Below are 14666 nucleotides of genomic sequence, written 5' to 3'. Positions count from 1 at the left end.
CTGATGGTTTCCCTACGTTTTCCGGAGACGTTCCTAACGAATGTCGGCACAGTTCCCCCTGAAGTCCCCAGCCCAGGACGCATACAAACCCTTCTGTTCCCCGCTCCTTCCTGCTGTACTCTCTCCGTCTGTCTACATGTGTACGCCGCTTATGGCCACAGTTGCTTCGCGGCGCTAACACGGAATAAAAAAAAAAGTTCTGGGAAGAGACAGGAAAGTTGGACTTACCGCGTGAAAACATCCGGGTAATGCGTCCTGGAGAAAGCCTTCTCCAGCTCTTCCAGCTGGTAGCTGGTGAACGTCGTCCTATACCTCCGCTGTTTTCTCTTTGGAAAATCGTCGTTCACATCCTGAGGGCTCTCCGACCTCATCAGCATCGACGTCTGGGGCGGGGGTCTCCCGGAAGACATGTGGTGATTCGTCGTTGCGTTGGCCGCGACCTGCATGTGGTCCATGCGACCCCGGTCTTGCGGTGCATCGAAGCGGCGACTTCCAGGAGCAGAAGTCATCCTATGGCAGATGGACTCGTTGGCCGTTCGTGAGTGAGCCACGGGAGAAAGCTGAGGCCCTTCGTTGGCGCACGGGAGATCGGCGTTTCGTTCGGACAGGCCCATGACGTGTCTTGGAGACTGCGGCGGTCGGGACGGGCTTGCGTGGCAGCGATAGTCCAGTGGACTCGAAGGAGAGCGCGTCGGGGAACCTGTAATGGGGAACGGGATAATTAGAAATATATCTCAGCATCATTGACAATAAGTAGCAGCACCCGGTGCAATGTACACAATGGTACACAAGGTACTACACAAACAAACATCAAACATTGTGGTTTGTGTGTTGCGGTTTGGCTGCTAAATTATACAGCCGGAGTGTGGCAAGGCTTCTTGAAGCGTCATATCATGTCTTTCGAATTCCTGGAAAAGCAGGTTTCACGTAGTAGGTTTTCGCATACGGAATAACGTTTAGGAGTCTCATGGCTAATGGCCATTTACTCATGTCATCTGGATGCTGCAACGAATATTTCAAGTTTATTCCCATTTTTGTGATAATTAATGTGCAAGTGTTGCAAATTTCAAAGTCTTTGACCCATGTGAAGAAACAACTTATAATTAGTTAATATTACGCAATGCGTGCAAATATTTCGTGGAAGGGTGTCCCCGAAGATAGGTGATAGTAATGCAAAAGGGCAAGGGTTCAGGCCAGCTGGTACATTGTGAAAAAACGGAACCCGAGAAAGGGACAGAGAAGGGACGACACGACACGATCTCGAAAAGGTGGTGGTGATGGTGGTGACGGAATAGGTGATGGTGATGTGGCAAAGAAAAAAATTAGGGATGGGGAAGACAGGCTTTTGATGCGATCACGTGCTTTCTTTGAACGAACAATATATTCACATACAAACAAACAAAAACTATAATGAAATATACACTGAAGGAAAAGCCTCAGATTGGGAGCCTCAGGGTGTTTAATTTTCTTTTAAAACCTGATACCAGCACGTAGGCTGAAATATTCATCGCCGGAGCTTGCTATGCAAATGAGCCGAAACCCAACCCGCGCGCATCAGGAGCGTAAGGCGGATGAATGACCTTCGCCGTTGGCTGCTTATCTGGGCCGCAGAGTGGTTGATCTGGCCAGCAGACCAGCACCCACTCGAATCATCTCCAAAGCACGTGACCCTCTGACGTTGAAATAAGCGTTTTCCTCTCCGCTCTCTCGATGCGCATGGTTTCGGTTTCGGCCGATTTGCATAGCAAAATATTTCGGATATGGATCTTTCAACGCACGTGCTCGTTTCGAGATTTTGTTTAATATACAGAATGGGTTTCAACGAGCATTGTCTCCCGTTCCGCTCTTTCACTTTTGCACGAAAGCCCCTAATTAATGAGTCAATTAATTAATTTTGGGTAATTAGTCATCCAGCAGTTGCGTGCTCTCCTCGATGAAATGTCCGCCTGACCGTATAACCCACCTGGAAAAACGGTATCTACGTTAAGATCCGTAACGCATAAAAAACTTAATGAATAAGCCCGGTATCTATTGAAACATGATCAGGCAACGCGACACACACAAGGACAGCGTGTGTCCTCTGCCCTTGTTTCCGTCGCGTTGCCTGAGCATGTTTCAATGTACCAACCAACACGCGCTGCATCTTCTCGCACCCTGTATTCAGAACCGTTTAGCCTCTTATCAATGATCGAAAACAAACTCGATCGCACGTCAGCAACAGTGCAGTGATCCCGAAAAAGCACCCTCAAACACTCGAACATAGTTTTCCGTTACGCGTAGCAACGAACTAAAAAAAAATGAATTACGTAAAAATAAAAATGCATGCCCTAAAACAGAGACCCTATAATCATATCATCAAAACGCGTAACAGCCCACATAGGTCGCTCGTCGCAAACAAGAAGCTCTCCCAATCAAGGCCAGAATGCTTCACTCGAGCTTTTTTGGAGACCGGATTCGGGTTGGGCTACACCTATAAGTATCTCTACACTTCACGCTGCATTCAAACTCGCCGTAGGCGCCCGCATTCGAGCGTACGATAATTTCAGCATCGGCCGTTTCGATGTGACACGCTGGCCAATTAATCGCTACATGTGGGCGAGTGGGTCCGATCGGGCACTTGGATAAGTGTTCCTCAGAAATGACTGCTGTTTCAAGAAAATGAGTGTATAGAATTAACTGGCCCAAAATTAGTGGGATCAATATAGCTGCGCTTTTGTGCAGAGTGAACGGACGAGCCGGTAGTTTGTGGAAAGCGAATTGGTGTTGAGGGAATAACAAATGAATTGCCCGGATGTATTTTGTGAAAAATGACTGTGATGGGAGACGATTTTGTTAGAGGATTGTGGGGGGAAAGGAGGTTATGCGAGGAGGTGCGTTTTTCCGAATACGACTGCTTTTACTTCGTAGTATAGGAAAGTATGTGGGCCAGGGCGTCCAGGGACCTGATGTTGTGTAGAACATTGTGTAGAGCGTTCGTTATCGTTAGTTGTATCGTTATCTGTATATGCTTGAAATATCGATTGTTATTCACGTATTTTATGCTATTCAAACTGCATTCGAATCGAAAATTTTGATTTTCGAATGTTTCGTGTGCTGTGATTTTCAGCTTTTGTGTTTATTTTTCTTTCTTTTTCGAAATATTAATCTTCTGAGCTGAATTAACTTAAATACATTTAATTGTTTCTTTTCTCGGACAGAAACTCCTCAACCTTGTCTCGGAAGCATCGACTGATCGACTCAAACTTGAGAACAGGTAAGACACCCTGCACAGTGTAAAGCTGAATTACCGAACTTGAAACGCGCGCATTCAAAAATTGACTAAAACATGTGAGGGGAAACGTCCTAAAACGCAGCTTTTTGCCCGAACTGTCCGAGAACATCGAGCTTGTACGAGAATGCATTTTATGCCAGTTGAAAAAGTATAAAATGCATGAAAAGTAGTAGAAAAAAAAAAAAGAACGAAAGAAAACTATATAAAACGTATCCAAGCTTGAGAACAGGTAAAACACTCTGCACACTATCAAGTTGCATTGCCGAACCTCTTTATTTTTTTTTTTTTTTTGAGCTGTCCTGGAACATCGAGCTTGTACGAGAATACAATTCATGTAAGCTGAAAATGTAAGAAACGTTTACCACAGACCTCCACGAAAGCTATATACTTCCAGCACCGGAGCTCATCGATATAAGGAAGCCATAACCCTCTCCACTACCATCCCCCTCAGGTATAGAGTTTGAACTTTTACCGTGATAGCTGAGCTTAATTTTCTGCCCTATCCGCTTGACAAGAAAGTGTCTATGTCCTGAAACCTGGTGATCGATGAACCTAATTACCTTAATTGCCCGACATGCGGCCAATTCGCCCTTGAGTGGGGCCACCTTTAATTTAGGTACGTCACGTGGTACTATCACGTGACTTTCGAACGCGACACTGCGCCCCCCGAGTGTATACGTGCGCTGATGAACGCTGATATTTGAAAGAGAGGCGTAATTAATGGGTTTATTATTTTTTATTACGTCGCTTGTTCCGCAATATAACCTGAGCGAGGTTATTCTTTTAATTAAAATGATAATTCATCGCCACCGCTTGGTTTATCTGTTCACAGGTGCACCGCGAGACGCGGTTGCGGACGCCGCATCGCGGCAATATATACAGCCCGTGTATAGCTATTAGTCGACGTGACGGGTCCAGGAGGATGCTATGATTGATCGGGGCTTGGGTAAAATTATCGCACCGAGCAGTTTCCTTGGAAAACGACCTTCAAACTTCGTGCTACATAATATAGGATACTATTATCGTCTACTATCGCGCATCCCATTATGCGCGAGACCCGCTCTGCGTGAATGATGCCAATGCCTTAATATTGCACGCGTAAGAGAATAGAAAAGTATTATGAAGTGGCAACCTTGTAGTACACCGGGTCGGCTTTGAATACTGATCGCCCAGTGAATGCGTCGTTGTGGACATACTCAACGCTCCTCTAGACACACACACACACATACATTGGATGATGATGATGAGGTGGGCTATTCACCGCCGCTGAGGAGGGGAAACTGCTCTATTGCGCATTGGGAACGGGTGAAGGGATGATTATAGGGGGAGCACTTTCAGAGATCCGTCACCAGACCGGTGGAGCGCAAGTACTCCGCAAGGAGACGAAGGCCTTGCATCAGGTGGGCAGCGTTCGACCACGGTCCGAGTATCTACGCGAGGTTGAACTGCCGTTTGTCAATACGTTGCATAGAAACTTCCATCAGTGCACGCTCGTGGTGATACTGCCCACAAGCCAGGATGACGTGGCAGAGGTCGCCGTGTACGCCACAAGTGGGGCAGAGGGAAGACGAGGTGGAGCCATGCATTCCAGTACGGAAATTACTATCGAAGTGCATCTGCAGTGTACATGGCATATTAGGGCGCTGAGGTGCAGCTATAGGAGGTTGTGTTTTTAGCCTGGTACAGCGTGGGGCACAACGGGTATTCGTACACGATGGACAGCAGGGGCTAAAATGGGGCGTAATTGCTATATAGGTGTCTACAAGCTGTCATTGTACCCCAATTTACTCATCCCCCCCCCTTCGAATGCGTAGAATAGAATATCATAGAGAGGAATGGAAGGAAAGAATATACCATAGACAACGAAGCTGGCTGCTACTTATGGTCGAGTAGTTGACTGGTAGGTGGCGTTCTATTGCGGAGCTCTCTGCCTGCCGATATAAGGCGGCGTGTTACCCCCGTGTTAACCCCGTGCGTTTTCTTCAAGAAACGTGCCTCACGGAAAGACCATACCTCTACTGTAGAGCACCTCTCATCTACAGTGCACCTCCGTCCCAACAGTATGGTTCATCCTGCCTATGCCTCACTTTGAACTCGTCAACTCTCTTCTCCTCCTTTTCTCTCTCTCTTTCTCTCTCTTTGGCTGTAGTCGTGACGATGCCCACTTGAGTGCGGCCAACAACGGCACGCTACTTCGACACCCCCTCCCCGCGCGGAGTGTTACCCGTGAGGACCATGAGGCCTGGGCAGACTTCATAGGGAACTACGCCGACATGTCCCTTACAGATCCTGAGCAAAAACCACGGGGAAAACACCCAGACGACACAGCCGGTTCCGGGATTCGAACCCAGCGTCGTGCACCCCATACTCTCGGCGTGGAAAACAAACGTCACGGGTAACGCAAGAGAGCGCACGCATCGCGCCCTGCGTAATCGCAATATCGAAGCCCCCATTAGAAGGCCATGCGCGCTCGAGGCTCTTAATTAGCGAAGCTCGCGAGGCAGCAGAAAAAAAAAAAAAAAAAAAAGGCTGAATCGAGCGCCCGGTAGTCGTCATCACTGACGCGATGTCATTTCACGGGCCTCGCCCCGCAACTCTCCTGTTAATTATGGTCTGCCGGCCCACGCCCAACAAAAGTTGTGAATTTATTAGCTCGGCTCGCCACAGGGAATTAATGAAACCTAATTAAGTTTTAGCCTTTCTTTATTATTTTTAGCGTGTACGGCGCCAATCTAGGAATATGGAATGAAAGAGATTCAGGGAAGTCCGGGTTGGCAGGAATCGGGTCGTCGAGATGCCGCCACATCGTCGAGTGTGTTATTCGGTGGAACCGTTAAAGGGGTGCAGGATATTTCCACTTCATTAAGTGGTCGCGCATGTAGGCTGTGTATGTCCTAATGCCTTTGGGACACGCTCTGCGAAGTTCTGGCGTTCTGAGCGCGCAAGAATTTCGCTGTCCGTCCTGGTTACCCATCAGTCTTTCTAACTGTACGTTTGAGTATCGGTGTCTCTCTTGTGTTTTGTGTTGTGCTGAGTGTTGTGGGCGGGGTGTCTTTGCTAGAAGTATATCTTACCAACAGGTCCAAATGATTATTTTAAAGGAGCACTGAGGTGATCCTTTTTTTTTTTTCGTTTTTCGATGCAGAGTGTTCCCCAACGAATAAAATGAGTTCCTGCGAAAGAACGATGAGCGTAGGTGACCTACAGAGCGAGCGCGAGGGTTGCGTTCCGCACACCTTTGAAAAATCATTCTCCTCGTGAAAAGAGCGCATCGCACAACGAGAAGACGTCGTGACGTATGCTACCCCCCTCACGTGACCTGTGACGTACAGCGGCACAGCTCAAGCATGTATAAGCGGCGCGTTCGCTGCGAAGAAAAAACGAAGAAACAAGGTGCGGAGCCTTCACCACGTCACTAGAGCATCGTGTCGACCGTCCGCGGCTGCTTTCTCGGTCTGTTTTTTTGTAAGTTCGATTGCGCAGCTATAACGCACCGCAGAGCGAAAATATTTTGCATGGTGACTCCTGGTGGACAGCTTGACAGACACAGACGAGGCAGAATTTCGAGCGACGTGAAATGTCACCTCACTGCTCCTTTAACACAGACAGTATCTCAGCAGCTGTTGGCTGTAAAGTTATTCATACCGAATAGTTTCAATTGGCCGGCAGGATTGTTCACATATTTGACATAATGTAAGAAAGAGAGAGAGAGATCGCGAAGGCGATTGCTGTTAGTGAGTTCGGTGCGTTTTAGCTACCGGACGGCCACAAGCTAGTTATATAGCCTCCCAGCTAGAAGAAGAAACGCGTCCGCTCTGGGTATTGCCAGGAACGTTCTGTATTCCCAAGTTCTGCCTACACACATCGTAAATCCATAACATGGTTGCAATATTATAGTTCGCGTCATTCACTGCACGAACGTGATTGAAATAATCACTGTTACCTCATCGCTGCTTCTGGCTATTTCTGGCCATGGTGAGGTCATTCTGACCAACAACTACAGTATACCGGAGAGGTAACGTACCATGATATGATGTGACGAAAGGAGGGCTTTCAGTATACTGCATGCGAGAAAAGAGTGTAAATGCGAAATGAACAGTGTTGGACAACGAACTAGGATGCAAAATATACAATACGAGAGACAGTTCAATATCATGTTGATGCCACACTAGAGGACGCTGTTATCGTCATTCCAGTGTTAGGTCCCTGGCAGCATGAGAAGGCGTACCGCATGTACGCAATCAATGTGATAATGGCCTCACCTGTCACTAGCCGCGGTTAGATGAACGCCACAGAAACGGGTCGGGTTCGTTTATCGTAGCAAATCCTCTCCCATCACGCCGTGTCAACCAATCTTCTAGGGTGGATTGATGTTAGGAGGTGCGAAGAGTCGACTCGACCCGTTTCTGTCGGGTTCGTGCAACCGCGGCTAAGAGTCCGGAAGCTATGTTTGGAGGTAAGACCGTTCAGTCCAGCGCACAGTGATCGGCAGACAAGATGGCACAACATGCAGGTCAGCTTATTCTTAAATGCAGCAATAAACACCACAGGGAAGACACGAAGTTGAAGCCAGCAGTCGTGTCTTCCCTGTGGTGTTTATTGCTGCATTCAAGAATAAGCTGACCTGCATGTTGTGCATGTTGCGCAGCTGACCTGCTGACCTGCAGCAGCCATGGCGTCAACTTCGTGTCTTAAGCAGCCGTGGCGTCAACTTCGTGTCTTCTCTGTGGTGTTTATTGCTGCATTCAAGAATATGTCAAGACACCAACTACCTCAACTTCGTACACTTGTGCAGGTCAGCTCATGGGCGAACTTCACCATGAACAACACAAGGCATGGACCATGGACGTCACGAGACTATAACTCTCGTGTGTGTTTGTGCCTGTGCGATGCAGGCTCAGCCCAAGCAGCACAACAAGTTGGCCCAATATTGGACCAATACTGGCAGTGCCAGGGCAATATTGGACCAATACTGGCAATGCCAGCCCACTATTGGACCAATGCTGGCAATATCAGCGCAATATTGGACCAATACTGGCAATGCCGGCCCAATATTGGACCAATACTGGAAATGACAGCGCAATATTTGACCAATACTGGCAATGCCGGCCCAATATTGGACCAATACTGGAAATGCCAGCGCAATACTTGACCAATGCTGGCAATGCCGGCCCAATATTGGACCAATATAGAGCCTGTATCGTCAGTATCGGTCCAATATTGGACCAAGACGTTGTGCTGCTTGGGAGGCTTCTGTCAAAGACGCTTTGAACAGCAGCATGCGCTTCGAAATAAAAGCCTCACGAACACTCACCCCTACAAAAAATACCAGCACATAGGAGTTAAATCGGGGACGAGATTAAATAATTATGCGCATGTGTTTCCCGGGACAGCCTTTCCACAGTGTGTGGCCCGGATTCAATCCCGCGTTGACGGGACCCCGCAATTTATTCGTCTCTCGCAGAGCGTGATGGACTGATAGGTGGGTGCCAAGACCTGACGGCACGGGAGCTTTTATTAATTTTTATTACCGTGCAGCGGACTGCACGTATACGCTATTTGAGGTTAGTCGTGCCTCTGGTCCATGCTGCGCTCTTCGGCTCGTCGGCGACGCGGGGGGTTCGAAGGGGCACCGACAGAGATATCATGCATTCGAGTCGGATGTTTTAGAACGTGTAGAACACGGTGTACACGACAAGGTTGATTACACCGCTTTAAATGCTGCTCACGGATGTGTTTTGCGTTCATTCCGGAGCGCTGCGTCCTTTTTTGGTATATGATTGAAACCAGCATTAGTCTCTTGACTCGCTGTTTCCTGCGGTGGTGTCAAGTGGTGCTGCATTATGACATCAATCAAGTCGGGAACGAGATTAGGAACTGCCTCGGTCGAGAAGCCGATGTCCGTTGCATTTTCAGGGCAGAATGCAGCGAAGGACACTCAAAATGGAAACGTGCTCCAACTGGCAGGTTCGGTTGAGGCGCTCAAATCGCTTTCTGTCTCGGTTGTTCTTCATTACAGGCAATCTATGAGATGTGGCGTAAATTAGCCTACTCGTCCGTGAGTGATATTCGCAGCGTACGGTCTAAGCGAAAGAAATTGGTAATTTTACTCATTTAGGGGACTATAGATGCACTCTCACAACATTAGTCCCCTTTGACTAATTCCCCTGACAAACTCGGAAGTCGTCAGCATCATCCTCATCACCATCCTCTCAATTTCCCCCAATAGCAATGGGGTAGCATTCTGCTCAATGAGCGGAAGTCATCCCCATATCATCTTCATCATGTCTCTCTCTCTCACTTGACAAGTTTAGGGTTATTTACAGTGCTGAGGAGCAATTTTCAGGGTCACTGGCCTGAAATTAGGAACAATTGCGATCCAGGATATTAGAAGTATGTGATTGCTCCATCAATTAAGTCGCCCGCTCCTTTTTTTTTTTTGGCGTTTTTTAGAGCGTAGAAAAACAAAATCTGCAAAATTTCGAATAATTGGATGCGGTTATTCTATCAGTTGTGATGACATCAAAAGTAGCTATAAAGAAACAGGCAACCAACTTCTAATCCAATTAAATTTCTATTCTTCGAAACCAATTAACACCTCGATTCAGATGTCATGTGTGCGGTTTAAAAAGTGGTGAATTGAACGAAATGTTAAAGGGTGATATGTAGAACGGATTACTCCGGAGCAGTTTGGTATTGGTGAGGCGAGAGCAGTTGAGTCGAGAAGAGCATCACCACGTTAATGGCGGTGAAGATAGACGTCACACATCCCCCAACGAAAAACAGGCAGTATCAAGGCTGGTGAGGCCATCTGAAGATCTCTACAATCGCTTACGACTGACTTTTAGCTGTATTGTCATACGGTTATGCAGCTGCATCTACCTCGTGACTCCTCATCATGGAACATACAAATTACACCCACATCATATAATCTCCAATCGCAATATCGCCCTTAGTCAGAATTGCAAGCACAAATCCCTATACAACACCCTCTTTCCACATCATTCATGTGACATCATTCTCCACGGGTACATAGTATGCTACGTCCAATTTCTTATCTAATACATTAATCGGAAACAAAAACCGCAAGAATATCATATAGAGATCGCTTTCCGAATGTAAATACCGTCTGTTGCGCAGGTCTATCTCGCGCGGAACAAAAGAATCGACTCGCACTGCAAACGAGAGCAACCAGCAAACTACGTATTAATCTTTGAATCTACATAACAGCTCCGTGGTTCATTCCATTCGTCATGATAGCGCGGCCCAGTTACTGGGCTGCAACGACGACGTCACTGTGTTGTACAATATGTGTACATGAAAAGATAATACGTCCTTATATACGTCCAAATATCGATGCACAAACTGCAAAAAGGCCGCAAGAAATTGTGAGGGAAATAAATGTGATTTATAATTAAATAAATTAAATATAATTAAATAAATGGAAAAAAATTGTAACGACAAACCGTGTACCATGTTAATCCGTTGTATTCATGCTGCTACTTTTTTTTCTCTTTTTTTGCTAGTTCTGTTGTATATAATTTCAGCGCGATGTCCCTTGAGAATTAAACTGGGAAAACTATACGATATCGATAACACCATTTTCCCACAAGAAATTAGTTTACACCTTTGCGGGTGTAAACGTCTTGTCCTATAAGGCTCACACTTTCTGGTGTACGTGCACAATACAGAAGCGTGTTTTGTAAAATATTATTCTAAATGGTGTATTCTACAAAGACACTATTCGAAAGAGCATCTTCTACAGACAACATCATGTCTGGGTGTCATGTCATTTTAAGTACAGTTTGAGGTGGGTGTTTTGCAAACGCTATATTCAACGCTGGTATACACCTTTCAGTTGAGTCAGCGGAATTAAAAAAGGGTGTGAACGTAAAAAAAACAACACCCCTTTTATACGATGAAAGGTGTAAAAATAGTTGCTCTTCAGAATATTTCATTAACATAATTATCTAAGTACTCAAGTAACTGCTCAGATTACACTGCTAAGTGTAAATAGTTGCTGTGCACAGCTCAGCCTTTGTTTGTCGTTCTGAAACACATCGGGATCTAGCCGAACTCTCGCCGTTGCAAGCAATGTTTTTCAGTCGAGCTGAAGGCGATATTAATGCCTGCCCCAAGGCGACAATTATGAATGGATGAAACGCAAAGGGACAGCGCACAAACTCTTTGTCGAGGCCTTTTATGGCCCATTGTCTATCCTGCCCACCACGAACTTATTTGAGAAGTTCGCACGTCTTTCCTCAAGATCAAAGTTTGTCCATAATAAATCTGATTGACCTCGTCACGAGTCAAACGAGAACCATCTTTGTTCCGTAAATTTCTTTATTGTTTTGTCTTTTTCTTGCACTGTTTTATCGCATCTATTGTGACGTTTCGCGTAGGAAATCCTAGGTCCCCCTCTTCAGGTGAACCCTATTTTGTATGCAGCTGTATCAACTCAACTCTATTATTTATTTATTTATTTAGTCAAGCAAGAACTCAACTCATTTTAAACGCCCCTCGTGATTTCTCCCCGGCGGGGTATTCCATCTTCTTACCGTCAGATAACGCCCAATTTCACCGCTGGTCCGTACGTTTCCTTGAGAGCTCGTTAGCTGTAATATAAAATACACGCAACACGTTTCTATACAGCCCAACATACAAGGCTCACGAAGCCGCTTATAAACTGATTGAAATCATTGTGCTAAGCTGATTATTCTGCTTCAGCAACACAAAGCCGGGCAACGCGCGCTTTGTGTGTACAAAGCAGTCCGCAGTCCGTTCGGCAACAGAAGCGGTGCGCTCGTCTCCGCTATAGCCAAAGAATGCCGATACACAGGCGTTCTTTCTGTTTTGCAGAGTTTCGATATTTAATGGCTTAGTTTGGACTTCGATTATTTTTAAAGTGCTTAAAAGTGGACGGAATAATAGCCTTGCGATGGGGTCTCCAGGGATTTGCGGCAGCACAGAGACGGCCGAAAACGGGAGAGATGATTTCCTGATGGCGATCCATCAATTTGCAGTGACGTGAGGGGATCTGTGCTGTTGGGGAAGAGAGGTCGCGTGTTCGTTTGCGTGTCAGAGACTAAGTGCCCGTATCTGAACGAGCGGGATCCTAACAGTCGTCCTGTATATAGAACTGACAGTTTCAGTGACGTCGGCGGGAATGCCTTCTTTAAGTAACGGAAGTAATGGGCCGTTTTCCCCAGTATGTGGCGCTCTCTCGAATGTCGTCTGCTACTGAAAACAAATGCACGTGAGATATAGCGCCTCAGTTTCGTTTTCGTTTTTTATCTTATAGGTTTTGACCCCGGTGTCTGCTTCTTCCGTCCGTGCGAAGTTTGAGTGTGCGTGTCCCTGAGTCCTTTCCCTACATTTTTGACGCCAAAACCCGGGAAGCGTAGCGGGTAGCGTACTAATGGTTCCGGCTCTTTTCAGCCAGAACATGAGCCGCGCATGCGCTGTGCGTTCTGAAGAGAATGGCCCATTCCAAATCGAGGAGTTGCATCCAGGAAGGAATAAGCGCTCTAAACAACTTTTTTGGTACATCACTTGACGGTATAGTTTCAGGGGGTGTTTGTTACGGTTAAACAGCGTATAGTTTGTGTAGCTCCGCGCCATGTAATGTATTCAGTTTTATATCAGCTGTATATCACAGCATAGTTTCAAAGAGCAGTTAAAGCCCCAACTGTAAGTGCAGTATAGACCGTAAATACCATAGACCATAAAGTAGACCATACGTAAGATAAAGATCATGTACTAAATGTTAGTAGTTTATTAGTTGGAACGAATATGTATACCATTTGAACATTTTTCGTGCGTCATTTTTCCCATGCAGCGTAATTATGAGCACGTCATGCTCATGTTTTGCGCAGAGCCGTCTGCCACATTTAACAGTGCTTCAGGTACGGAAGCGTACAGTCATTTTTCGTTATCGTTACAGGTATAAGTGGGTAGGGTACAGGTACAGGTTCAGGTTCAGGTTCAGGTATAGGTTCAGGCTACAAATTTGTGGAAAGTAGATCCTAGCTTCACATTCGTTGTTATTCTATGTTTTCCTTTGGTAATTGCCATATTATTTACTTAGCGGTGCAAGATATTTTAAGTCGCAAATGCACAAGACAAATAGGAGCACCTGCTCTCTTTTGCACATACGTGTTTGTGCATATCTATGTGCAAAGGTAGATCCCAACTTCACATTCGTTATTCAGACTCTGTGTATGTTTTCCTTTGGTGATTGTCATAATATTTAGCAGTGCAAGATATTTTAAGTAGCATATGAACAACACAAATGGGAGCAGCTGCTCTCTTTTGCACACATTATACGTGCAGATATAGCCAGCGACCTGCACGTTCATCGTCATCGCGCTTATCATTAAAACAGGAAGTACAATTACATCATCCACTGTACCTGATGCAAGTGAATCTGCAAACTATACCCCACAGTACGTATTTGCAGCTGCTGTCTGACGTCTGAGCGTATACACTATGGGGCAGTGTACATGTAGACAACAGACATGGCAACAGAGCTACATGTACCTTGCAACCGGCTATATATACTTCTTTTCACTATTGGAATTGCGATGTACTTTTCTGAGAAGATTACATGTGACTCTAGCTCTATACCGCTTTTGGTGAAAATAATTGTTAAATGTAACTGTCGTTAAGTTACTGGCGTATATAGTGCGTTATTTGCGCCGTGTGCTTGTGTGCGCTCAACGACTTTCTTGACGTGAAATTTGCGAAATTCGGCATTCCTTCCAGCACGCCTGCTGAACGGCCTTTTAAGAAAGGGATGTGCTTATAGAAGAGGTGGAAGAGTACTAAGTGAGTCGCACTAAGAGAGTGTCATAAAATCGCAACAAATACCAAGCTGGTGGACACAGTATGTATATGAGTGACTGATTGAGTTTCTTTGTCACTCATTGTTTGTATTGTACATTTGTATTTTATTGTTTTGTATTGTATCGGAATAAAATTGTTGTTTTATCTTCCTAAGTGATCTGGAGTTGCTGGCTGTCGTAATGAGGGCCTATTTCTCCATCTTTTTCTTTTATTTTCAACTCAACTCAATTCTTTGTCCGTGTTTCTCAGTCTTCTTCGTGGATCTACTCCAGCTAGCGTACCCACCACCCTTTCCCTTGTTTCATTACTAACGATAACTTCCCCCAAAAAAATCGGTGCTAAATGGTGCTAAAGATGGTGCTAAAAGTGCTAACAAGGGCTAAAATGCAAAATAAGGTTTCTGACAGTTGCATGTACTCAGGTTTCGTTTCTCAAAAATGTGAAGTAAATAAATCACTTTAACTTTGTTTACTCTACCTTTAATAGTTACGTTCAAGAAGGCAACTGTAATCCAACTACTATTTTTGCAAGCTAGCAGTAACTCGGTTGC

The 14666-nt window shown here is 45.7% G+C and overlaps 1 protein-coding gene across 3 annotated transcripts in view; it reads right to left on the bottom strand.

Annotated features, from left to right (window-relative positions):
- LOC135366775 (homeobox protein aristaless-like) overlaps positions 1-14666 on the bottom strand; it is a 62859-nt gene that overhangs the window by 29068 nt on the left and 19125 nt on the right. For all 3 annotated transcript variants that reach the window (XM_064599682.1, XM_064599681.1, XM_064599683.1), the window contains exon 2: positions 229-700. In XM_064599682.1, the coding sequence (XP_064455752.1) occupies positions 229-614 (386 nt within the window). In that variant the 5' untranslated portion in view covers positions 615-700. The remainder of the gene's footprint in view (positions 1-228; positions 701-14666) is intronic.

The sequence above is a fragment of the Ornithodoros turicata genome, chromosome 8, assembly GCF_037126465.1.
Source record: "Ornithodoros turicata isolate Travis chromosome 8, ASM3712646v1, whole genome shotgun sequence".
In the NCBI taxonomy this organism is placed as follows: Eukaryota; Metazoa; Arthropoda; class Arachnida; order Ixodida; family Argasidae; genus Ornithodoros; species Ornithodoros turicata.
Note: the sequence above shows the minus strand (reverse complement) of the source record. Positions and strands in the feature narration are given on the sequence as shown.